The sequence below is a fragment of the Neurospora hispaniola genome (genome assembly GCF_033458365.1).
Source record: "Neurospora hispaniola strain FGSC 10403 chromosome Unknown B0T23scaffold_1, whole genome shotgun sequence".
NCBI lineage: Eukaryota > Fungi > Ascomycota > Sordariomycetes > Sordariales > Sordariaceae > Neurospora > Neurospora hispaniola.
The window spans coordinates 4,229,397-4,253,091 of NW_026944406.1; the positions used below are offsets into that span (position 1 = coordinate 4,229,397).

The 23,695-nt window shown below is 42.8% G+C and overlaps 6 protein-coding genes across 6 annotated transcripts; 4 read left to right on the forward strand and 2 right to left on the reverse strand.

Annotated features, from left to right (window-relative positions):
• Nucleotides 1–9,391: 9,391 nt before the first annotated feature.
• On the forward strand, nt 9,392–11,677 carry B0T23DRAFT_370710 (uncharacterized protein). The gene has a single exon (XM_062836611.1). The coding sequence runs from the start codon at nt 9,664–9,666 to the stop codon at nt 11,245–11,247; it is 1,584 nt and encodes a 527-aa protein (XP_062697428.1). The 5' UTR covers nt 9,392–9,663; the 3' UTR covers nt 11,248–11,677.
• Nucleotides 11,665–13,040, reverse strand: B0T23DRAFT_409703 (multi protein bridging factor 1-domain-containing protein). Its single transcript, XM_062839378.1, has 2 exons — nt 12,465–13,040; nt 11,665–12,366 (listed from the first exon to the last, which is right to left on the reverse strand). The coding sequence occupies exons 1-2, from the start codon at nt 12,624–12,626 to the stop codon at nt 12,046–12,048; spliced, it is 483 nt and encodes a 160-aa protein (XP_062697429.1). The 5' UTR covers nt 12,627–13,040; the 3' UTR covers nt 11,665–12,045.
• A 1,189-nt stretch (nt 13,041–14,229) lies between these two features.
• Nucleotides 14,230–16,161, forward strand: B0T23DRAFT_308477 (uncharacterized protein; the record flags this gene model as incomplete). The annotated part of the gene is made up of 2 exons (XM_062834470.1): nt 14,230–14,793; nt 14,842–16,161. 2 exons carry the CDS (start codon nt 14,230–14,232, stop codon nt 16,159–16,161), a joined length of 1,884 nt encoding a protein of 627 aa, XP_062697430.1.
• Nucleotides 16,162–18,060: 1,899 nt separating this feature from the next.
• Nucleotides 18,061–19,383, forward strand: B0T23DRAFT_26040 (Mss4-like protein). Its single transcript, XM_062834204.1, has 3 exons — nt 18,061–18,244; nt 18,637–18,845; nt 18,957–19,383. The coding sequence occupies exons 1-3, from the start codon at nt 18,121–18,123 to the stop codon at nt 19,035–19,037; spliced, it is 414 nt and encodes a 137-aa protein (XP_062697431.1). The 5' UTR covers nt 18,061–18,120; the 3' UTR covers nt 19,038–19,383.
• Nucleotides 19,383–20,921, reverse strand: B0T23DRAFT_26094 (uncharacterized protein). The gene is made up of 2 exons (XM_062834206.1): nt 20,254–20,921; nt 19,383–20,178 (listed from the first exon to the last, which is right to left on the reverse strand). The coding sequence occupies exons 1-2, from the start codon at nt 20,510–20,512 to the stop codon at nt 19,601–19,603; spliced, it is 837 nt and encodes a 278-aa protein (XP_062697432.1). The 5' UTR covers nt 20,513–20,921; the 3' UTR covers nt 19,383–19,600.
• An 891-nt stretch (nt 20,922–21,812) lies between these two features.
• Nucleotides 21,813–23,694, forward strand: B0T23DRAFT_26083 (uncharacterized protein). Its single transcript, XM_062834205.1, has 3 exons — nt 21,813–22,196; nt 22,266–22,317; nt 22,457–23,694. The coding sequence occupies exons 1-3, from the start codon at nt 21,986–21,988 to the stop codon at nt 23,577–23,579; spliced, it is 1,386 nt and encodes a 461-aa protein (XP_062697433.1). The 5' UTR covers nt 21,813–21,985; the 3' UTR covers nt 23,580–23,694.
• Nucleotide 23,695: the final 1 nt, after the last annotated feature.

A 23,695-nucleotide genomic window follows, 5' to 3' on the forward strand; every position in this document is an offset into this window, starting at 1 on the left:
AATTTAATTAACTTCCTTTTTTAATTTTTTATTTAGCCTTCGGGTAGGAGCTTATACTCCTCCGCCGCAAACATAAACTATTCCACAATTATAGCCTCTAGTATTTTACCTATATAGTTTAATAGGACGATAGGCCTCTATACGCCCGCAGTCTTTTATTATACCACCGTTTTACTAGGCTTCTTTAGGATTATTACCTTAGTATATTACTATTATACCGGGAACGATCCGAATATAAAGCTCCCTATTACTACTACTACTAGAGCCTTTACTAGCCTATACCTATATACTTTAAAAAGTTTATTGGAAATTTAATTATTCTTTAACACTTTATTAAATACTATCCGCCGTATTGTCTTCGCTATATTATTAATACTAACTATATAATTTATTATTAATTAAATTTCTTATTTTATATACTAATCCGGTAGGTAATCCGTCAACACATTAACCGCCGGGAAGAACCTCTTTACTAGAACTTCTACTTTATTTTTATAATTCTTTAATTCCTTATTATTACCTTTACAACGTAGTGCTAGCATTTTAGGTAGTTCAGACGGTAAGTAACTACGTATCCTTCCTTATTATTTTAATACTTATAATTTTTTTAAATCCTTAAATATATTTTCCGTAAATATATACTACTACTTTATTTACGTAAATTATATAACTTTATTTTATTTCCATTTTACCTTATTTAATTCCCGTTTCTTTATTAGTATTCTCCTTAGCCTCTACATACAGGCCGCCCTTCTTATATATTTAACTATTTCCCTCACATCCTTATCCTACTAATTAACTCTTCTACTAATACCTCTCTTCCGTTTCGGAACCGCCTTATTTACAATTTTAATTAATTAGAATATTAACTAATTCGCCGCTCCCTTTAATTCTTCTATTATTAAAACCATTTATAGGATTATAATATATTTATTAATAAATTTTTTAATTTTCCTAATATTTATAAGTACTTAGCTATATCCCGTATTACCTTCCTTCGGCTCCTTTATAATTCCGGTATAAACGATTACTAATTGCGTTTAATAGTCCGATTTAATAAGCGCTCCGTCTTCTATTATTTAATATATAGTATATAGTAATTCTGTAACCTAAATGTAATTAATCGTATTATAGAGCTCGCTTTTTATTATATTTCCTAATTTTATTAATTTGCTATACGGTATTACGAGAATTAATTAATAGCTAATTACTAGTATTAAAAGTACCCTACTACTTTAATTCTCCCTCTTATAAATATTTTAATTCGGGTAATAGAAATTTATATTACTTACTATAATATTTCTTCCCCTCAGTTTCAATACAATCTCTTTAAAAGGGGTCCGCTAATACACTTCGGGTCCGGCGTCCTAAATTAATAAGTATATTAATTATATTTATACTTCCTTAGTACTTTTTCCTAATTATATTATTATTTAGTTATCTCCCTATTTATAATCCTACTATTCAATTACGAATTATTTATTAATATATATTATTATATATCCTTAATTAGCACTATTTAATACCTAATAGCGAAACGCTTTAGTATTAAATATATTACTTGTAACTACACTTTAGCCTAACTCCTATATTATTATAATATTATAATAGTTTTCTATTTCGAATACAATTTTTATTTTATTATATAACTTTATTATATTCTAGTAAAGGATTTTTAAATTTATTAAGTAAACGGACAGGGTTCGGTAGACTTTTAGCGTAATTAGGGACTTACTTTTTATATAATATTAATTATATTAGTAATTTATTATTACTGTTTCGTATACATTCTATTAAATTAGGCTTTAAATATCCTATACTCCTTTTTATAAGTACTACGCCTTTTAAAGGAGCGAACCTCCTATTATTAGACTTCTAGGTCTTTAAATAAAATATCGAAGATATCAATATTATTATCTTCTATATTAGGGTAAATTTATTAAAAGGTCGTAGGGACGGCCTAGGCAGCTTTTCGGCAATCCTAGCTCGGGGCCAATATATTATTAATAATAATTAGTATAGGTTGTAGGGCGTATTCTTTCAATCGTTCTATAAACGCTATTAAAGCGCGGCCTTTTATAGTTCTTATAAATAAGTATTCGTTTAATACCGTAATATAGTTTTTATAATTATAAGGGAGGTACTTCCTAAGTTCAGATCGTTAATTAGAGGGGTAATTAGCTTCGAATTCTATTATAATCGTATTGGAGTATCTCTTTTTAGTGTAACGGGAATACTACGCTTCTTTTTCATTAAAGTAGAATTAATTTAAATAGCCGAATTCCTAATAATTATAATACTATTAGGGAATTATATCTCGTTCAAAGGACTTATAATAGAAGGCATTATTTATTTAAAGGAGGGAATCCTTTATTAAGTATATTCTATTATTTACTATTAATATTTCGAATAGTAGGGAGCCCCTTTCACTCCTATACTTCCTTCGCTATATTTTCGCTTAAATAATATTAATACTATTCTTTTTAAATAAGCCTTTTACTAACGCTTTAGGCTCTAAATTATTAATAAATACCTATAGTATACCGCGGGCTATTACCGAGACCGTTCTAAAAGTAACTATAACATCTTAATAGAAGATATATATTATTTAAATTTAGTTTTTAAAATTCTAATATCTACCTTCCTTATTAAATATTACTATATAGTCTCTATTAAAGTATAATTTTATTACTATTTTAGCTTCGGCTTTAAAGTATTTTTTATTAATTATATTAATAATTTCTATTATTATTCGTTATTCTTTATTGGCCGGTAGGGGTTTTCTATTTAACTTTATTATTAAATACTATTCAGCCTAGAGGGGAATAATAGTTTAGGTACCTATTAATACAAAATAAGGTCTCTTCGTATTTATAGGGGGGGTATTCGGGCCTATAGCAATTACGGCCTAGGATTTTAGAGGGGGGGACTTTTAAATCTTTATAATTTCGGCGATTATTTTTTTTAATTTATTAACGTTATCCCAAAACTATTTCGTATTATTATTAATAGTTTAAGGACTTTAATTTCGGGTATATAGGGTAGCCGCTATAATTTTGAAAAATTTTTCAACCTACGCCGCCCGGGTAGTAAGCGGGTTATTAACGCCGAAAAAGTTTATAGCCTCCTTTATAAACTTTTCTCGTTCTTCCTAAGATAAATTTAAGGTTTCCGAAGCTTCTACTAGTTCTATACCGGTTTGGGGTATCGTTATTATTATATTAGTTCTAGCCGCCCCGGGTATATATTAATTCAACGCTAACCCGCCCCCAACGCTTCTAGTCGCCCCGATACCCGCGCTTTTAATACGCAATTAATGCGATATTGTAGAGGGGGGTAATCGGACGTCCTAAATACGATTCTGATATCAAAAACGATTTTGTCGCTATCGTCGACCAAGTACCCGCGTTTCAACGTTTTCGCGAGCTTTTTTTTAGGGAAATTATAAAAATATAAATTAATAATTAAAATTAAGAAAGCAAAGGAAATAGAAGAGACGCTCGGAGATATAAATTAATATATTTAATTATATATATAAAAAATCCGGCTAAAGCCCGTAATTACTAAATTAGAACGGAACTATATCGGAACCGATAAAAAATTAATTAACTGTATACTAAATGTATCAAAAGTAGCCCCGGAAGAAAATTAAATTATAATTAGACTAAGAGAATTAGGGAATTAATTATTTTGTATCGCTATTATCCAATATTATATTAGTATTACTATAAGCCTTAACCTCCTTAAAATTATAATTATCCTCCAAATTGGAACCTCTATTATTATTCCTATTAAAATTCTTAATAATAATGCTAATAGGTACTATTTTTATATTGTAGCGGGGCTGGATAGAAGTTAAATTATTAATTAAACTTATAATTAAAATATAATTATAAATATTATAAATAATTTACTTAATACTAATAAACTATATAAAGGAGGTTAGTAGAAGTATTAATATAGAAGCGATATAGGGTATTTATAATAGAGAAATAAATATTAAAGCCATTCTACTTAATACGGACCGCTATCATTCCCTTATTAATATATATAATATTAATAATAATTATATTAACTTTATTAGAAAGATAATGGACGGATTCTTCGACCTTCGCAATATAAAGACGAATTATAGCAATATTATTACAAAGTATAATAAAGTCTATAGAAGTATTAATAATAGTATAAGTAAACTTTCTCTTTTTAGTAGGAAATTTAATTATAATTATTAAATTAAAAATTAGGAAGTTACTAATAAAGGAAGGCTTAATGTTAATGCGGTCCGCTGTAGCCTATGTAATGGCTATAGCTTTTATTTTACTAATAAAAACCTTAAAATTGCCTTTAATAGTATTATAACTATATAAAACCGTAATAGCCTTAATAAAGGTATGTATTGAAAGAGTAAATTTAGCGTCCGGATACTCCTTAATCCTCTTCTATAACTAATATTTATAGTAAGGAATAAAGGGATAAACTACTTTACGGATTAAAAACGAAGATACTATAGTAATAGTATAGATATTTATAAGGATTCTAGAAATACTAAACCTAATTAAAAATAATTTTAAAAGCGGTTATATTTTAATAAATTAAAGGGAGGGTATACTAAAGTTTATAGATATAAGCCTTATACTATTTATAATTTGTAAAAATCCGGAAATATTCTATAATAATACTTTTTTTCTTTAATATCTCCTTTAATAAATATTTTTAAATTTTTTCGAAGGTAATAAGTTTAATAGGGGTATCGTCGTATAATGAATTAACGGGGCCGATATTAGGAAATATTGTATTTAAAGTAGTATTGCCTTCTAAATTATTAGAGGAAATTATAGCCTTCACAATTTTAACCGCCTTTAAAGCAGGCGTCTTTTTAACGGCGCCGTTAAGTTTCTTATACGGTATTGTAAAGTAGTAATAGTATTAATTCGGGTTAAATATAGGCGAGTAGTAGCGGCGGATTCGGTTGGGATATAAATATAACGTAGTGAAGGTGGGGGCGTAGTATAAAGAAGAAAAAAGGAAAGGAAGGAGAGAGCCGGATTGAAAATTTTTTTATAGAAATATTTAGACGGCTTAAAATAATATAATTGAGGAAAAATAGAATAAAAGACCGCTAATTGTAGAGAAGCTATAGTAAGAGGACGAAGGAAGGATAGTTATAGGCTAGAGCCGGGTTGGCTACGTATATAATATAAATTTATAACTTCGGTTATAATAGTAAGGTTATACCGAGAGGAAGGAAATTGGGAAGGTACGGAGCTAATATAGTATTATTATAATAACGAAGCGGAGGGTTTTCACCCGGCCATTACGGCACGGTTTTTCCCACCGACTACGAGCGAAGCAGCACCGCGTGCCCACTGGGCGGACTATATATATAGTTAGCGTGTATAAGACTAATAATAATAATAATAATAATTATAATTATTGTAGCGGTTTTAATTATTATATTAATTATAATCATCGTATTAATTATAATCGTCGTAATAATTATAATTATTATAATGGTTATTATTACGCCGGTTATAGTCCTCCTATTTATTATTCTAACCGTTATAGTTATTATAATTTCAATTATATTAATTAATAGGGATAACAACTTCAATTTTAACGGCAATACTAATAACTTTCTAACGGATATAGGAGTATCATTTATAAGCAGTTACTAAAAGGATTATTTTAATACCCTCTATTTCTATAAAGTATTCGACGAAGGTGTCCTTCTTAGTAAATAAATTGAAATATTATTTAATTTTAAAGTCTATACTAATTTAAATCTAAATTATAATGCTGTACTAATTCTCTCTGATATAATAGAAGATTCCTATTGTACAAACATAGCGGAATTTACACTAAATAAATTAAGATAATACGTTCTTATTATAAATAATATCTTTAAATTCGAGGCGGTCTTTAGTAAATTTCCTAATTGTAGTAGCTAAATCGGACAAAAAGCAATTAATTAATACTTCTAATACAAATTCGAAATTATTCTAATAAAGATATTTATATTTAAAGGGATCGATTTTATTACTCTACTATAATATAATTACGCTATTAAATAGGGTAGAGAAGTATTATATAATTTAATTTTTTAATATTAGCAGCGGTATCCTTATTTTTAAGAAATAAAAGGAGACGTTTATAAAAGAGGAAGGCATTTATATAAATTAAGGTTTTACTATTAATAATTATATTAATATCGTCTAAATTAGTATAAAAGGGGACGAATTAGTTAATATCTTCGTATTTTAACTTAAAATCAGACTTTTAAGAGTAGGAGGAATATCCGGTATCGGCAGTATTAGTACAATAATAATTATTATAAAATTTATTATTAAATAAATCTCTTCTATTAAAAGGGCCGCCTCCTCTAGGGGGACTACTTTTATTAGAGGGACCGCCGCCGGGAAGGGGCTTCGGAAAGGGAGTATCTCTATCTTCGGAATTAGAATTATTAAAATTAAAATCTTTATAACTATGTTTAAATTTATAATACTTTTTATAGTAAATTTCTCTAACCTTATAATACTTTTTATAATAACGCTTATATTTAGAATTAGTAGAATTAAATTTATTTAAATTAAATAATAAATTATTACCGCCCTTTAATTTAAGAAGCTTATTATTTCTACTACCGGAAGCCTTTAAAACTTATTTATCCTCTCTTTTACCGGCCGTAGCGCGGACTTCGGCGGCGAATTACTTTTAAAATTAAATAATAATTTTAAAACGGCTTTAAAATTCAATTAAATAATAATTCAAAGCAGTACTATTATACTTTAGGAAGGGGCGCGAATTGGGACCGGCTACCTAATTACCTTTATAGTTCGGGGATAGGCTAGAGTAAATTTAATTAAGTAGAATATATAATTAGTAGGCCGCTTCGGCCCTATTAACGTTTAAAGAAAAATTAATTAATTTAATACAATAGAAGCGGGTAGGGTTAAGACTGCCGGTATTATCGGCCACCGTAGTATAGTACTTAGTAAACTTAATATTAGAATAGCCATAATTAAACGCTAATCTCTTAGTAGAATAGAGTTTAATAATAGGGACTTTAGGGTTTATATAAATTATTATTTCTATTAATTTATTAATAGCTATTACTTCAATATTATTTGAAGCCTAGCTAATATTAGGCGAATAGGTACTAAATTTATAGAAATTAATAATAGTAAGGAATTATTATTCGATAATTTTAATTACTTTAAATATTTTCTCTACCTAAGTTTTACTAATATTTAAGGATTTAACTACTCCTTCGAAACATTAATTAATTTCAATTTACTCTTTATAAAATAATAAATCTAATTAGCTAATATTGGTATTAAGTAAGTTAATTTTCTAATTAGCCGTATTTAGGCCGCTACTTATATTTTTGATTATATTATAGATATTTTAAGAGTATTTTAAATTATTTTTAATATTAAATATAATATTATTAATATCTTTATTGAAGTAGGATATATCCTTATCTACTTTAACTTTGAAATTATCAATACGAATATTAATAAAGTTAATTTTGGCTATATTAATATTAAATTTATTTTAAATATTATTAAATTTATAACTAATATTTTAATTATAATACTTTATCCGTATAGATATAAATTAATTAATATTTTTACTAATAAGTGAATTGGGGGGTATATTTATACGAGGGTAATTATAGCCGGGCGGTATACTACCTCTAGTTCGATATAACTTTTAAACGGGGGCCGAAATATTAGTTAATAAGGTATAAAATTTAGGTAAAATAAATAAGACAATATTAAATTGAAGTAATAAGGTTAGAATTAGATTGGACAATTTCCGGAAGCTCGGAGGAGTTCTATTAATTAATATTATTAAAGGGGGTATAATAGGGGGAGGTATACTAAAGGGATTAGTCTTATCGAGGCTATTAACTAATAATAATAAGGTTAAATTATTAGGGCTATTACTAAGTCCGGCGTTTATTATACGAAAGTCCCGGTTGAATCGAAGATTGATTTACTTTATTAGGTTCTTAAATATTTTATAATAAATCGTTTTAAAGAAATTGGGAAGAAATAATACTAATTCTTTAAACGGATTTTTATTATTAAATAAATTAAGTATAGGGCTCGCTATAGTAATAGTAGTAGGTTATTAATATAAAATTAATACTATAATTATAGAACTGTATAAATATAGAATAGGGGAGAAGATTATTAAGTGAAATTACTAAAGTAAAATCGCTAGAGCGAAGGATACCTATTACGTTAAAGGATTATATCGTACGTACTAAAGTCTATAAATATAATAGCTTAGATTAGGGTAGTATAATTAAGGAAATTAGTAGTAATAATAGTACGTAAGGATTTTACTAAGAGGCTAAAGTGTAATTAAATAAAAATATAAAGGAAAGAGGTAAATAATTAAAGTAATTGAAGCGGCGATAGTTAGTAAAGGGGGGTTTAATTATAGGATTAATACTTACTAAAGAAAATTATAGGATTTAACAATCGGTTTAAATATATAAAGTATTAGAAGTAATTAAGTGAATTCCTAATAAAGGGATCGATTGATTAAGAATAGTTTAATTAACTAAATTTTTTAATTATAGTTACTAAATATTACGGTTCGCTGGGCGCTCAGAATTCTAAATATCCCTTAATATAATTAATAATATTAAAATAAGAAAATAAAATATAGAAGAAAGTTTTATAGCCATTAGCCGGCCTAGATAAGGATCCTTTTATATAAGGACCCTAGTTTTGGGTAGGGGTCCACCCTAATTTACAAGGGTAGGTCCCACTTCCCGCGAACCGCCTACTAATAACAGTCGGTTAGTATATACCCGACCGTAGTATTGGGCGTGCCTCGGCCGTAGTACCGGACTGGGTGTAGCTTAATTGAGTTGTATGCCAATCTAGCACCCTATTCCATAGCTAATCGTACATATCCGGTAATAGGGAGATAAAAGTAATAAGAGTGTCTTTTACTATAGAATTATTACCTTTATTCGGCGGTTAATATATACTAAAAGCGACTATATTTAGTATATAAAATGCAATTAGACTTTACCACGTACTTATTTTTGAAGTTAATTTTTTCTAAGTCTCTATAATAGTTCTTCCAAATAAGAATTCTATACTTGAATTTTTCTAGAATTTCAGAAAAAGGTTTCGTAGTAGAATAGCTGACTGAAGTCTTTGCTAACACTTTTCTATAGGAAACGCTAAGATTCCTGATGTCCCAACTTAAAATACTGTCCCAACTTTTCGGCTCCCCCTACATTCCATGTAGGGGGGAAAGAAAGCCTTGGCGCCCAGAACCCCCCAAGTAGTACATAATGCAGGACTGGAATCATGAGTGCGCTAGCGCATCCGCGTCGCGATTCCACTTTACGCGTGAATAAGTACTAGTTAACCGCGTCTCGCTCACCAACCTGAAGACCCCTGTCCCAGCCTTCTTGTCTTGGCTCTCTGCTACCTCGCACTTCGTCAAAATCCACTTGCTCCAGTATTTTGTTGCTGCAACATTATCCAAACAATGGTTTCCGGTGCCAGCCTTCAAGCTACAAAACTTATCTCCACCTTACCGTTATACCACAGCAACATTCATCTCTATTTTCTCCGTCAAAGAGCTCATAGCGAAACATCAACATAATCGACGACAACATCCTCAATCATGCCCGGCGCGACTTCCCGCAACACGCGCTCCGCCCGTGGGAAGCTTAACCCGAGTGAACAAGCTCATCCTCCCGATCTTGGCGACTTCGCCCGTCTTGCCAAAATCCAACAGAGCCCCAGCAAAGACAGCACTCTGAAGAAGCGCGCCCAAGCCGAAACGACCCGTACTTCCTCGATAGAGATTGTTCTCAGTTCAAGAAAGAGAAAAGTCACCGATGACTCTGATCTCGAGTCTTCGCCAACCATCTCCAAGAAACTCCGCCAGAAGAGCGATGACACAAAGGACAACGAGAACATTGCTCCTTGCGAGACTCCCTGCAGGAGGAAGAAGACCGTAAGGTTTGAGGACACCGCGTCTGTCAAGATCGAGCACAATAACGGAAACAAGAAGCTGGACTTCAGAGCCATACCGAACTTCTCTGCGCCAGCCGTCTCCGTGAATCGAAAGCGGCGGTTGCTCGAGGGAGACGACGAGCCCTTACACAAGAATAATCACGATGCCGCAGAAGCCGAGTTACTATTGGAACGCCTGGCTCTCCAGTCACCAGCGAAGAGAAGGTCGAAACATCATGTTGGCGAAAGCAGTGAGCACGACCTCCCGCGAGAGCTCGTCCAGCTGCTTGACCTCCAAGCCGCATTTCTCAAGACTTACACTATGCAACTGGCTCATAACGGCTCCAACTTGCCGGTCGATCTGCGCACACTTTTGCCCAGTGTCACCCGAACCTGGGGCAAGCGCAAGGTGACGATCGAGGATATCCAGCGCTACATCGGCGTTCTGAACTGGGTATCCTCATCCTCAAAGCCCACCACCACCACAGCAACCACCTCACCTTCGAAAGCCCCTTTCTACCTCTCCGACTATGGTCGCGGCAAGATCTGCATCGAGCTACACGAAAGCCATTCAGGCCCTCTCCTGGAACACAAGCTGAACATGGACTTCGAGTCCAACCTCCGGGCTCTCTGGCACTCGCGCCGACCAGGCCAAGTCGCCTCTCTCTTCCTCAGCACGCTTCCGCAAGCACCGATCAAGGCCTGTGCCTCGGCCATCAAAGCCGCCTCCCTCTCAAACAAGAACCAGCGTACCCTCGAAGAACTCAAGAATGGCGTCGTCCGCAAGCAACAATTGCAACAAGAAAAGCAGCAGCAGCCCACAACCTCTGCCCCTTCCCTCAAACCCGACAGCACCAAACTCTCCCTTCTCGACCGTATCCGTTTCAAAGAGAATCAGGCCGCCCTCGCCGCTTTGAGCGGTCCCTCGGCCGCCGAGATCCAGCGCCGTGCGGCGCTACAGCGCGCAGAGGACGTGGCGGCCGTGATCGGGATGCTCTGCACGGCCACGGGCGCACAGGCGCGCATGGCGTTTACCATGACGGCGCTGCTGGTCAAGCTCAAGGATTCGCTGCGGACGCCGATCTCGCAGGAGGACGCGGCGGGGTGCGTGCGGCTGTTGGCGAGTGAGGTGGCGCCGCAATGGCTGAAAATCGTGACAGTGGGCGGAAGGGAGAATGTTGTGGTGCAAACGGCGTTGCAGCCGAGTAAGATGGAGGTTGGGCAAATGGTTAAGGTTCTGTTAGGTTAGACGCGCAGTAAACTGCGAGGAACGTGGGCGACGCTCATGATGAAGAACGAGGAAATGATTTTACGACAAAAGGTCTGGTATTGCAAGGAAGAAGAGCCGTTAAAGACTTAAAGCATGTAGTAGTGTTAAGGAGTTTTGGAGTTTGCTTGGCTGCTCAATATATACCCGTATTGTATCCTTTTGGGCTCTGAGACATGGAGCATTCGGTGTTCCCAAATGGCACAATTTTGAGAGAGATTGACATGCATGGCGTTGAATCAATTGAACCACTGCACTAAGCAAAACATGTATGGCATAGACGAGACAGACACAGCGTAGTGTAGACTGATTGAAGACGAATTTAAAGGAAAAAATAGGGGGTCTATTTCATCCCAACGTCTATCGCAGAACAAAGGACCCGTGATATCTTTCAGCAAACGCCTTCCCTCCGAGAAAGCAATATAAGCAATCCCTTCCAAAAGTGCAAGACACCTTCGCTGAATGTAGATGTATGCAAATAAAAAACCAGGTCATCGGCGCATATTCTTATGATGTTGTGCCCTTTAACCCTCCCTCCTCATCATCATCCATCATGCAGGCAACAGGATCCGTCTTGTTGCGTTCATGCCACCCCTCTTTCCGCCCTTTGATTACAATTGTGTAGTAACAACGCTCCCCGGGGCACCAGCCCCAGTCAAGCGCGGGGGGTTTGCCGCGAATCAGGATACAGTCCCGTGTTGGCTAAACATGGCCTCGGTACCGCCACCTGGAGGGGCAAACACCCCTATGCGAGAGATGGTTCCATCAAAAGAAACACGCTCACTTCTTCTCCTTCTTCTCGAACTTGGGCTTGCCGATGTCGGAACCGCGAAGCTTGACATTGAGGACACGCTCGAGGTTGCCGAGGAGCTTCTGGTCGGGGACACCCTCACCGCGCTCATATTGGGCAATAATAGCCTGGGTAGAGTTGCAGCGAGTGGCGAGTTCCTTCTGGGTCATGGCCTTGTCGCCGATCATGATGGCGCTGCGAGCCTTCTGGATGGCGGCACCGACCTCTTTGCTGACGGTCTTGGGCTTGACGATGTCGTCGGAGCGGTCAACCATTGTTAGGCGCTGGCCCTCAACACCGGGCTTGGAAGCCTGTGGGGAAACAGACCAGTTAGTATTGGCGACGATGATGTTTGCAACGCAGCTAGCGTGACTGCGAACCAGGGAGGATGGGAACATGAGGCACATACAGTGTTACCGGCAGCATACTTCTTCTCAGTGGCGATGATACTCCCACTGCGCTGAGCAGCGTTAAGGGCAGACTTGCCGCGGACAACAGTCTCGCGGGGCCCAGCACCACCGCGGCTGACGTTCTTGCCGATCTTGACGGCGTCGGTATCCCAGGCAGACATTGTGATTGAGTTTATTTGGTTGTCGGTAGATGTGGTTGAAAGGGCTGAAGTTCTTGTCAAAGTGGGAATTGTAGTCGTGATTACAGAGTACGCGAGAAAAGGAAGAGGATTGCTGAGTGACGATGGTGGGGTGGCTGTTGCGTCTTGAGAAATATAAATGGAAGTTGTCAGGTGGAGAGGCAGGAGTGGATTCAGGGAATTCAGGGCCCTTATGTCCTACGTAGCGGCAAACGTGACCGTTGGTTTTGATGATGGAAAATGGGGAGGAAAGAATGGATTATGAGTTCTGTTGCTCGCCAGTTGATTCAGATACTGTTTATAGATAGCAAGGAGAGCGAGAGCGAGGCAAAGTTGACAAAGAAATTTATTAGTATTGCAACTTGTCTTTTGTCAGCTGTGATCACTGTATCAGCCACTCGATACCCGCCGGTGAGGCTGTCCCGCTCGCCGAAACATGCGATACGTGGATGGAATGCGATGGGCTGCCGTCGAACATTGGCACGGCCGGCGGCACTGGCTGCGATGGCGAGTGATGACTCGAACGGCCAGAGGTCCAGAGCGAGTTCCCCCGCCACATTGGGGCTGATTTGTGACTTCCAAGAAGCTCTCATTGGCCAGATTTGCCTCTTCGTGCACGAAGTGGAGAGGCCTGGGGCCCGCGCACAGTGACCGACGCGACGACTGCTTCTCCTTTCGGCGGGTTTTGCGGCAGGAACCATGACGCTCTAGAGTGGATCCTTCGTTGCCTTCACTCCCCTCAGGCCATCGTGATCTAGTCAGATCCTCATCCCAATGTGGAACTTGAAGAACAATGGCGATGGATGCTCCGTCCGGCGTGGTTCACACATCGCGAAAACAATCAGTCCGTGACATCGGTGCCCTTATTGTCTCACTGCGATACTCCACGGTTGTCCGCTTTTGTCATTCGGATAAGGACATGAAATTCACAAGTCTAAGTGGAAACGTGAGTGCGTCCATGAAATCGAAGAACAGGTGGAGACTTCACCAGTTCAGACCTACTGCCCGGACCCGACTGGACATTGAGCAGCTGAACAGTCGAGGTGCCTGAATTGACTTCGGGCGCTTGTTCCTTAGCTCCCTTTTCCCCACAAATCAAGACCTGTGATAGGTAAAGTCAAGCTCACGATTATCTACGACAAAGAGGTTTGGATGGAATTTCCATCCAAACCCCTCTCTCTGCCTGTTGCGCCTTCTCTTGCCAATTAACCGGCGTTCGTCGCTCCTTCCGCGGGGAAGAAACTGAAGTCAACCGCGTGGCAGGTCGACGTGGTCTAGATCAGTTTGCGTTAGTCACATATCACTATTGTGAAGGTGGTGAGATGGGTCAATAGAAGGTGTAGACGGCAAGATGGATGGATGGCGCTTATTGTGAGTGTCCATCAAGGTCCTCATGCGGAGCGACGCCGACCTAATATTTAAGTTCCTCCGTTCTCCCTCACCATCAGGCTTCCATTCTCATTTAACCAAAGAGTGGAAGTAGGTAGGTATTTACACACTCCCGTCAGGGACCCAATTTCATTTCGACCTTCCCAGGCAGGCGGGCACCTGCATTTCTTTCATTCCTTCAGCTCTTATTTCTCCTATGAATGGCCTATGTGGGACAGCCGTAGTCGGCTCTCTCGTCAACTACGTCGGCTTTCTTACTCTCTACGCCGGTTTCTTTGATGCGACGCTGCTGGTCTTTTTCATTCTCGTTCGCAATGGCTTCTTCGGCGAAACCACACTCGAGATATATGCAAGAGCTGCGAAAATCTTGGCCGTCGTCACAATCGTTTTCCTTCTTTTTCAGCTCCTCCAGCTCCTCCAGCTCTTCCGACTTCGATGGACAAGTGTCGAAATTCCAAAATGGGACGGAGCTGGACAAATTCTTCTTCTGCCATGTCGCACGACGCATACGAGACTTAGCCCGAAAAGCCACACATTCTCCTACGCCTATCTTGTCGTTGGAGTTCCTGTCGGCTACCGAGGTAACGCAGCCAACATGGTTTCGGTCGGAGTCAAACAAATATCGGATTGGACCTCATGGTTCTCGTCATCGTCACGGCTGCAAAAGGGATGGTTCGACGTGGATGCCTCTGACTATCTGCAACGCCAGAGCGGGGAGCTGACCCTGCGTGGGAAGCTCGATAGTTACCTTCAAACTCAGGTATGCAAACTTGCACTCTCCCTGCGAGGTATTCGTTAACCCACATAGGGAGTTGATCCGGCAACATACCCTCATGCCTACTTGGTTACAGCAGCTCGATTCCTCTGTTATCATTTCAACCCCGTTTCCTTCTGGTACCTCTACGATTCGCACAAATCACTAGCCGCCATGATCCTGGAAGTGAACAATACCTTCGGTGAACGACACATGTACTTCTTGAAAAGGAATCATCAATCGAGTTGCTTGAACTATCACCTGCAAAGCAACCCGGCGGATTATGAGAAGCAGACCGCGGGCGCGATAAATGAGCAGGCCAATGGAATTCCCTTCACACAAGCATGGCCAAAGGTCTTCCATGTGTCGCCGTTCAACTCACGCCAAGGATATTATTCCATGACAGCCACCGACCCCTTGAGCCCACGCAACGATGGAAAACCCATAGTCAATGTCACTATAAGACTTTCAACGTCGGAAGGCCACGACAAATTGGTGGCAAGCCTTCACCATGAGGGCCCGGCCATTGACCCGTTTTCCATGACCACTTACCAAAAAGCCAGATTCATAGGATCCTGGGGATGGGTAGGCTTTGCCACTGCCCCTCGTATCCTCTTTCAAGCTCACGCGCTGTTCTTCTACCGCCAACTTCATATTTGGTTTCGTCCGGAGCCTTCCAAGGGGACCATCGCTCGGAACGCCAATCCCATTGAGTCGCAACTAGAGAAGATTTTCCGAAGATTTTTGCGACATCTGGTTGAAAAGGCGACCATTCCTCTTGAGGTCAGCTACATCGCCAGCGGAATAGCCCATGTCACTGAAAGGATGCTCTCTCCTGAGGCCGCTGACGGCAAGCGCAGCATTGAGAGGCTTGAGTTCAAGGTCCTTACGCCTGCATTCTACTCGAGATTTGTGTACTATGCACACGACATCGAGGCCTTCTTCGGTGAGATGAACGAAAACTGCACCATATGGTTGTCCAACCCAAAAGTCTTACCCGCGCTGGCTCTGCGGAAAACATTTCCGCCACCGCTGAGCATCTCAAATCCCTGGGAATTCTTGGCCTTCAAGTGCATCCAACGCCTGCGAAGACGACCCGACTCCATCGAGAGGCCACTGACTTCGAACGCAGTCCCACGTACAAGACAAGCAGCAATTGATATCCGGAATTTCCGTCCTTCGTTCATGGATGCCTACGTCTTGACACACGAGGATCCTGCCACTAAAGCCGCGTATAAGGAGTGCGTCTTAAAACTGTTCTTGGCGGACAGGATTGCATTCGGATATGTATCAGTTCTCGAAGTCCAGCGATTTGTGGCATTGGCGTGGTTCGCATGGATGCTCGCATGGCCCCCTTGGCGTGGCAGTTGCTAACAGAGATCTATTGTCGAGAGGGCGCCGTGCTGAATCTGCGGGCGATAAGGGGAATAGAGGGCATCCATCTTATGGTCGGGAAGAATGATTTGGGGTTGTGATGGTGTACTTGACGGATGCTGGAATCGTCGCTGGGACTGATGGTGCGCCTCTTCGGCACCGAATCTTTGGCTTGCTGTCGAAGGTGAGGAAGAGGTTATCATGTTTCCAAAAGCACCACTGTCAAAGCTAAGTGCAGCAGACATTGCTAACATTTGCGGTCAGTATTCTGGATGTTTGGGAATCAATGACTAACCGACAGGCTACTCCTTCCAGCTTGGAGCTTGATAGGTGCCAGCAATTGACCATGGGAATTGACAGACCGTTCCACCATTCGGAGTTTTGGTTCGTACAAAGTCCATCAAGGCGGAGTTCTGGTTCCATAGCCCGACGCCGAGTATGTGAGATATGGAGGGTATCTGGATTTCGAGTAGCGACAACTCCACTGTATTACTTTGTTGCGTGGGATTACAGCCCTCGGAAGCAAGGTAAGCGTAGCAGAGAGGTGCCGGTTACACTGACCAGACTCGAAGCTGAATGTTATCAATTCCAAATCATGATGCGGGAAACACAGTGTTTCGGCATTTATGCTTGCGCATCCCCCCTGTATTAACAGCCAGCTAAGAGTAAGCAGTCTCCGGCTGTGGAGCTCCGTTTACCGGCATCCCCAACGCGGGGTTCAAAGCAGGACAATGACAAATTCTGTCGGTCAGACTCGGTCAAGCTCAACAGCCTTGCGAGCTTCCAAATACTCCAGATAATGCATTACCTTGACACATATTGGAACTTGGTTTCGGGATCATCGCCATTTTGCGTTACATCGGGCCGTGGTTCATTCATCGCGGAAGTCCTGGTTTCTTGAGGTTCACAGCGAACTCTCTCATATCCCGGAAAGGCCCTCATTCCTTCACCCCACTGCCGCAGGTGCTGTGCCTCCTTGTCTTCACTTTGTCCTGTCGATAAAGGATATCTGAGGCAGCTAACGCCGCTTCCATCATCTAGTACACCGGATGACATACACGTATATCAAGGGACCTCGATTGCTGTCATTAGAGGTTGGGTAGCTACGTGGATGCTGTTTGGGACCTGTTTAGCAAATGAAGCTTTGAAGCATTCGGAGACTATGTACACTACAACCTTCGTTGACGACCTGGCGAATCTGTCATAATGCCTCCGCTAACACCTACCCCGTATGCACCTAGTGATTCCTAGGCGACCAACCGAAACCTCAAATGTCAGCCAAAGTCCCATATCTGTGTACTTTTGTGTTAGCTTCGGGAATATTCTGAGGATCTCAATGGCCGGACGATCATGTACAGATTACTGACATACAGGCCAAGTCAACCCACCCGGGCAACGGCAACCCCTATTAACCCATGGATAATCGTCAAATCGGTATCCGGAACCTCCCACATGATAGCCCCGCTGCTACTCACCCAGCAGGTGATATTCATATCCAGCCTCGTAGGAGCTCACCGTCAACTTGCTGTGTTGGGTGGTGACGGAGTGGGGTTTGAGAACCTGGTTGTAGCAGTAAGATTACCATGCGTGCAGCGTGGAACCGATCCATCTGTTTTTGAGGCGCGTATGCCAACTCCAGACTTCGGACGGCGAAGGTGTAAGATGGATGGAGCTTCGGGCTTTGATTACGGAGACCATGATTTGAGTTTCCCTGATTGATACCTAGGGCGGGGAGCATTGGAGAGCGCTTTGTGCATACGTACCTACCACGTATGCCATGCTCCAGTTTCTATAAAGACTAAGTGGACTCCTATCTGGAACTCAGTTCTTCATCCATCAGCTTCCTATATAACCTCACCAGCTCTACCCATTCCCTTGTTCTCAACTCTCTCGTTCGGACATCTTCCTCAACTCAAAGCCTTTTAATTTTTCCAACTCAAACCCCCCACACCCGCCAACATGCCTCTCACCGGTCACTGCCTTTGCAAGGCTGTCACTTACACCGTCAAGGACACCGAAGAGCCCCTCCTCACTGCCTATGATCACTGCGATGACTGCCAGCGTCAGTCCGGCTCTACCTACTGTAAGTCTGACTTCCAAAATTAAACTTCCTTCGGGAGGCTTCTCCGAGAATAAGAGGTGGAAAGAAGCGCTCTGATAGCAGTCTTTCTTTTCACCACCGAACTCGGGGTAGTTCCTCAATGGAGCCAGCTCCTTCTACCCCGCCCCACCCCCGCAATGTCTCAACAAGAATCTACATCATTGTTCTGCAGCTGCAGCACAGGGCTTCCACTGGTCCCAGCTGTGCCAACTTGGTAGCTCCAGCTAGAGCTCCATGGTGAATGGCCGCTAGAATTACCTACCCCTGGCACTGAACCCGAACCCTGATATAATCCCGTCCCCTTTTTTTTCCTTCGCACTTGCCATGACGGCCAGACTGAGAAATAAGCACGAAAATACTGACGTAATAAACAGCCCTCGTTGCCGTAGTCCTCAAGGACAAGCTCGAGGTCAACGGTCCCGTCAAGAAGTGGAAGGGTACCGCCGACTCCGGCAACGCCGTCTGGCGCTGGTTCTGCGAGGAGTGCGGCTCTCCCATCGCCCACGATCCCGAGGCTGCTCCTGAGATCATTGCCCTCAAGGGTGGTTCGCTGTCGACTGAGATCAAGAAGACTCTCAAGCCTGTGCGTTTCCCTTTTTCACTTTTTTTTTTTTTTTTTTTTTTTTTTTCTTGCTTCTCCTTTGAGATTAGTTGGCATACAAAATCACATAACTGACTAACAATGACAATATAGGACACCGAGATCTGGACCAAGAGCAAGCTCCCCTTCTGCCAGGAGCACTTGGCGAAGCCCTTCGAGGGCATGCCCCAGTAAATGGAGTGGCTCGGGGCTTTGTTTATCAGTGAATCAGATCCATGGGGGGGGGGGGGGGGGGGGGGGGGGCGTTTGAAAGATGTGAGAAATGAGATACCTTGGGCGAGCGATCGGTTTTGGGATAGCATACTAGATCTCGGAACCGAGGATGGTGACGGCGGCGGCGGCGTAGATTATGAATTGAAATTCAAGCACATATGAAAAGAAAACTTTGTACAAGGTTTTGGTGTACAAAGAGAAGTGATGATGATGAACATAGTGATGGGCAAGTTAAGTATGTACTATAAGTGAATATGCGGTGAGCCAATTCCCACCACGAAGCATGGAGAAAATATGGAAACAGACTCTGATATTGGTCGCTCTTGCATCTTCATGTCCCTTTTCTTACTGCCAATAGCTTGGTGACTCTTCAGAGGAGGTGAATGCATCATATAACTGTGAGTTTCGTAATGAATAGTCTGACATGGCCTCAGTCGTTATTCAAAGAGATGACGCACATCATCCGTCCCCACCGGGGTTCCCCCGTTTCGTCTCATCATTATTATTATCATCATCAAATCCTTTTATTCCACATGAAGTATCACAGCAACCGCCATCGCAGCAGCAACACCAAAGATACCCGTGATATCGGCCTTTATTCCTGCAGCACCATTATGCTTCGAGGAGGTTTCAGCAGCCACGCTGCTAGCACCGCTAGCCGATGAGCTCGTGGTTACGGTACAAGGTCCTCTAGTAGTACTAGTGGTCTTCCCATCGTTGTTATCACCACCATCCCCACCCGAATTCGTAGTCTGCGGCGCTAACGGCGCATCAGTAGCAGTAGCACTCAACGCCGAGCCCGTGATTTTCCCGGGACCCTGGCTGATCGTGGTAGTCATGTAGTAGCTGATGTCCGTCTTGCTCACGGCTTGGTCGCTGCTGACGGTGGCGCCGTCAGTCGGCTCCGGGACCTCGTAGGCCACGCTGGTGAAAATATCGGCGAAGATGGCCGTCGGGGTGGCCCGCGCGTCGCACAGAATGGCTTCCACGGAGGAGAGCACCTCGGTGTAGCGCTTGACGTCACGCTCGGAGCGCAGGCCGTGGACGTTGAGACATTGTTGGCAGAAGGGCCATTCGGTGAAGAAGGAGCCGCCGCACATGCCTTTGGAAATCAAGATCGAATTGTCAGTTGGTTGTCATGTGTACCTATCAACTATGGTCGAACGAGGTCGCTTACATTGCTTATGAGCCTCCAGAGCAATGGGTGAGGTTCCGTTGGGGGCGCACTGGTACTCGATGTTCTCGAGACTGCTGCATGGAGGAATGGTGTTGTCGGATCCCTCCTTTACCGGAGGCCGGCAGACGGTGTTTTCGTAACCATCGTCGGCGCGCGCAAACAGAGAACCCACGACGGAGTTTGCGCTAGGGTGTGCGCTCACCAGCGGCACGGCGAGAAGAAGTGCAGGAAGCACAGAGGGAATGGAAGAGGACCGCATTGTTGCATAGAAGGCGTATACTAGCCACTTAATACGAGGTTTACGACGTTGGAAGAGAACATTGAGAACGCGTGCAGGGAAAGATTGAGGTGTGTAGAGAGACTGATCAAACGGCAGCGCCTCCCATACACTTAATCACTTATTCCCATGAATCACCCCATGCTTTGTCTCGTTTGGTCTCTCCAGGCACCGACGTTGTCCGGGGGCATTCCAGTCCCAATATACTTTGATAAGAGGTACCAGGACGGTTCCCTTGACCATCTTAGGTCTGGTCCATGAATCTTGGCAGGGCTGTTAACACCTTCCCCAAGTTTTCAGTGCTCTGCAGAAGTCGACCTAGAGGTAGATATTCACAGGCATCTGAGCCCAGGGCAGAACCGTGCAGGGAGACCTCTGGATAAGATTATAAAGGGAAGTACTTCATTGTGATGCGGAACGTTCGATGTGCTGGTTGTGCCTTCTCCAACACATTGGCCACCTTCCTTTCAGCGCGGGGAGGGCCTCGATTCCACGTCGGTGAGAAAGAGCGACCCATCCGTATATGCAGAAAAGGTGACGGAAGGATTTCGACCTATTGCTAAGTAATGTTAACTGAACCGTACAACTAAGGCTTTCTTGTATCCAACGTGCAACATCACTCAACCACACCTCTTGGCGCAAATCGACCGAGGCCCAGATGGTATCGTAAAAGTGCTGGCATTTCGAACAGAAATTTTCAGCTTCTTCACATCAACGTACATCTAACTTCTCAAGGACATGGGTGACGATAGCCAAAGCTCAGAACCGCCGTACAACGCGATGGTGTAGCGAAACGCTGTATGAAACCTTGTGTTGCTACCACCGACCGACCAACTCGCCTCACTTTCCTCTTTGGGACTTGGGTTGCTTTTGGCTCTCTCTCGCCGCCCGAGACTGAGACGTTTCTTACCATCGGTGGCTTCACAGAGAGGACACACACCACTGTCACCCCCACTGTCAGCAAGGACAACAACGGCGATGTTCAGAACGCTGGGTTTCCAAATTCCCACTGTTTATATGTCGTGCGTTCAGTCCAAAGGTCTGGCCCGCTGTGCCACCGGGAAGATTTTGCCCGTGGTAGACTTGCACGGCACGTTGGTTGGGAATAATGGAACCTTGACAGTTGGGTAGCCCCCGGGTCCTTCAGGTCACCATCCCTCGGCGCGCTTACAAGGACGGGATTTGGCAGACGACCACGGCTTTTTTTTTTTCTTTGTCAACTGGCGCAAGTACAATGCTGACAGGCCCTGAAAATTTTACGCAGTCAAGCAGCCGTTCGCCATCTGTCTTCTTTGCTTGCGTCGCAGTCCCATCTGTCCACCAGCCTCCAAACCGTTGCTGCCGTTGTCGCTCGTTCCCTTCTGAGAGTCATGGTGTAGGGCTGTTCTCTTCAGGTACCCACACACCACCGACGATCTCAGGGTATAGCCAGACTAGTATAGCCCATCCTTGATCATGATGGAGGCTTCCATCCAACTCCACGTCCTGGCCATGCTCGTCTGGCTCATACCGGCCATCGTCACCGTTGCCGCTTATGAGAACTTTCAAGCCGTAGAAACAGGCGTTTTGTTGTCTCCTCGATACTTCCAGGAATACGCTGCTTCGAACGCCAGTCCGCTGGAGAAGCGACAGGGCCAGCTGCAATGTCCTAATGACCAACACTCGTGTATGAGCTACCCATGGTGGATCTTAAATGGCTACAATGGCTGACGAGGTGATGTTGTATCATGTTTAGGCCTCGAAATCGGAAACGACGGTGGTAGCTTCTGCTGTGGGAACGACCAGTTGTATGTGATTCTTGCTTCTACTTCGACAGCCATCTGGTTGCATACATTGGCTGTTGATATTGTTGCGCCAATGCCTCCCGCCCATTTTCTTTGATCCCCCCTCTGATGATGCCGATGCTAATCAACCAATCCTCAACAGTTGTCAGGCCAATTCGACTGCTTTGACTAAGGCAGCATGTTGCGCCATCGGTTCCAACTGCGGTTCTCCCTGCACGTCAGACATGACGTTATGCGCCGCCACAAGAACCATAACAACAGGCGATAACCCATCGGTGACTCTCCTGTCAGCTTGTTGCGCGCGGCAATGCAGCGTTTCCTTCTACCTCTGCCCGAAATCCCTCGGGGGTAGCTGCTGCCCATATGGCCAGGCTTGCGCCGAAGGCGGCAAGTGTATCGCGACCATCACGCCCTCGTCCTCCATCAGCACACTAGTCCCTCTGGTCCCTTCAGGCTGCACAACCAGCCAGACCTCCTGCGACGCCAGCATAGGCGGAGGGTGCTGTGATCTCACTCAGAGCTGCACCCAAATTACCGGCAAAGCATTTTGCGCCGAACGCGCTGCCTTTCCGACCATCAGCGGCATTGCCGAGTTCCACCCTGATCACGATCTGAGCGCGGGGGCCAAAGCCGGTATTGCCATTGGCGTGGTGGTCGGCTTTGGCTTGCTTATCGGCATCTTGACATGGTGGTGTCTGCGATCCCGTAGGCGCAGAAGGGCAAGTGAAGCGAGCGGCACGGTCCCTAGTTTCTCGCGCCGCTCAGGACCCAGTAGAATCATCGGCGCCATCATCGGTGGAGGAGGGAGAGAACAGCAACCCATGTCGGAAGTCACGTCCGATGTCCAGTCCCGGTCTGGTGGGACTCAAGACTATTTCGGCCCCGAGGCGGCGGTCGGGCCTTACTCTGATTCTAGGTTGCCATCGACGGGTACTACGCCTGGTATAGACAGAGACAGGGGCGTTCCGCTCCAGCCGCATGGTCCGGGTGATATTGCCGTGCCAGTCGAAATTGACTCGAGGATGATGACCGAGCAAGAAAATCAAGGGCTCGGGGCCACAGCGTCACCGACGACGCATCAAGCCTCGGAGACTGGGCAGCCCGCAGGTAACCAAGAAGAAGGTGGAGACCGGTATGAGCTGTACGGATCTGAGCCGTTGGATATGGAAGGAGGATCGGTATCACCGCTGTATACGCCCTCGCCGCATACGCAAACCGTGCGGACGCCGTCTCAGGAGGCGCCGAAGCCGGTGAAGTTGCTTTGAATTGCTTTTTGGCTTGGAAGAGTGTTGGCAAGTAGCAAATTGGGTTGAGTGAGTTAGAGAACTATTAACATGAAGAATCAATGCATGATTGATGACAAATTCGAGACCACTTATAT

Bases quoted from the DNA above. Each gene is read 5' to 3' on its own strand.
- B0T23DRAFT_370710 (XM_062836611.1), top strand. From the start codon at position 9,664: ATGCCCGGCGCGACTTCCCGCAACACGCGCTCCGCCCGTGGGAAGCTT.
- B0T23DRAFT_409703 (XM_062839378.1), bottom strand. From the start codon at position 12,626: ATGTCTGCCTGGGATACCGACGCCGTCAAGATCGGCAAGAACGTCAGC. The intron at 12,367-12,464 runs GTATGTGCCTCA...GTTTCCCCACAG, and splicing joins AGTATGCTGCCGGTAACACT to GCTTCCAAGCCCGGTGTTGA.
- B0T23DRAFT_26040 (XM_062834204.1), top strand. From the start codon at position 18,121: ATGCCTCTCACCGGTCACTGCCTTTGCAAGGCTGTCACTTACACCGTC. The intron at 18,245-18,636 runs GTAAGTCTGACT...CGTAATAAACAG, and splicing joins TCAGTCCGGCTCTACCTACT to CCCTCGTTGCCGTAGTCCTC. The intron at 18,846-18,956 runs GTGCGTTTCCCT...ATGACAATATAG, and splicing joins TCAAGAAGACTCTCAAGCCT to GACACCGAGATCTGGACCAA.
- B0T23DRAFT_26094 (XM_062834206.1), bottom strand. From the start codon at position 20,512: ATGCGGTCCTCTTCCATTCCCTCTGTGCTTCCTGCACTTCTTCTCGCC. The intron at 20,179-20,253 runs GTAAGCGACCTC...TGATTTCCAAAG, and splicing joins TCTGGAGGCTCATAAGCAAT to GCATGTGCGGCGGCTCCTTC.
- B0T23DRAFT_26083 (XM_062834205.1), top strand. From the start codon at position 21,986: ATGATGGAGGCTTCCATCCAACTCCACGTCCTGGCCATGCTCGTCTGG. The intron at 22,197-22,265 runs GTATGAGCTACC...TATCATGTTTAG, and splicing joins TCCTAATGACCAACACTCGT to GCCTCGAAATCGGAAACGAC. The intron at 22,318-22,456 runs GTATGTGATTCT...AATCCTCAACAG, and splicing joins TGCTGTGGGAACGACCAGTT to TTGTCAGGCCAATTCGACTG.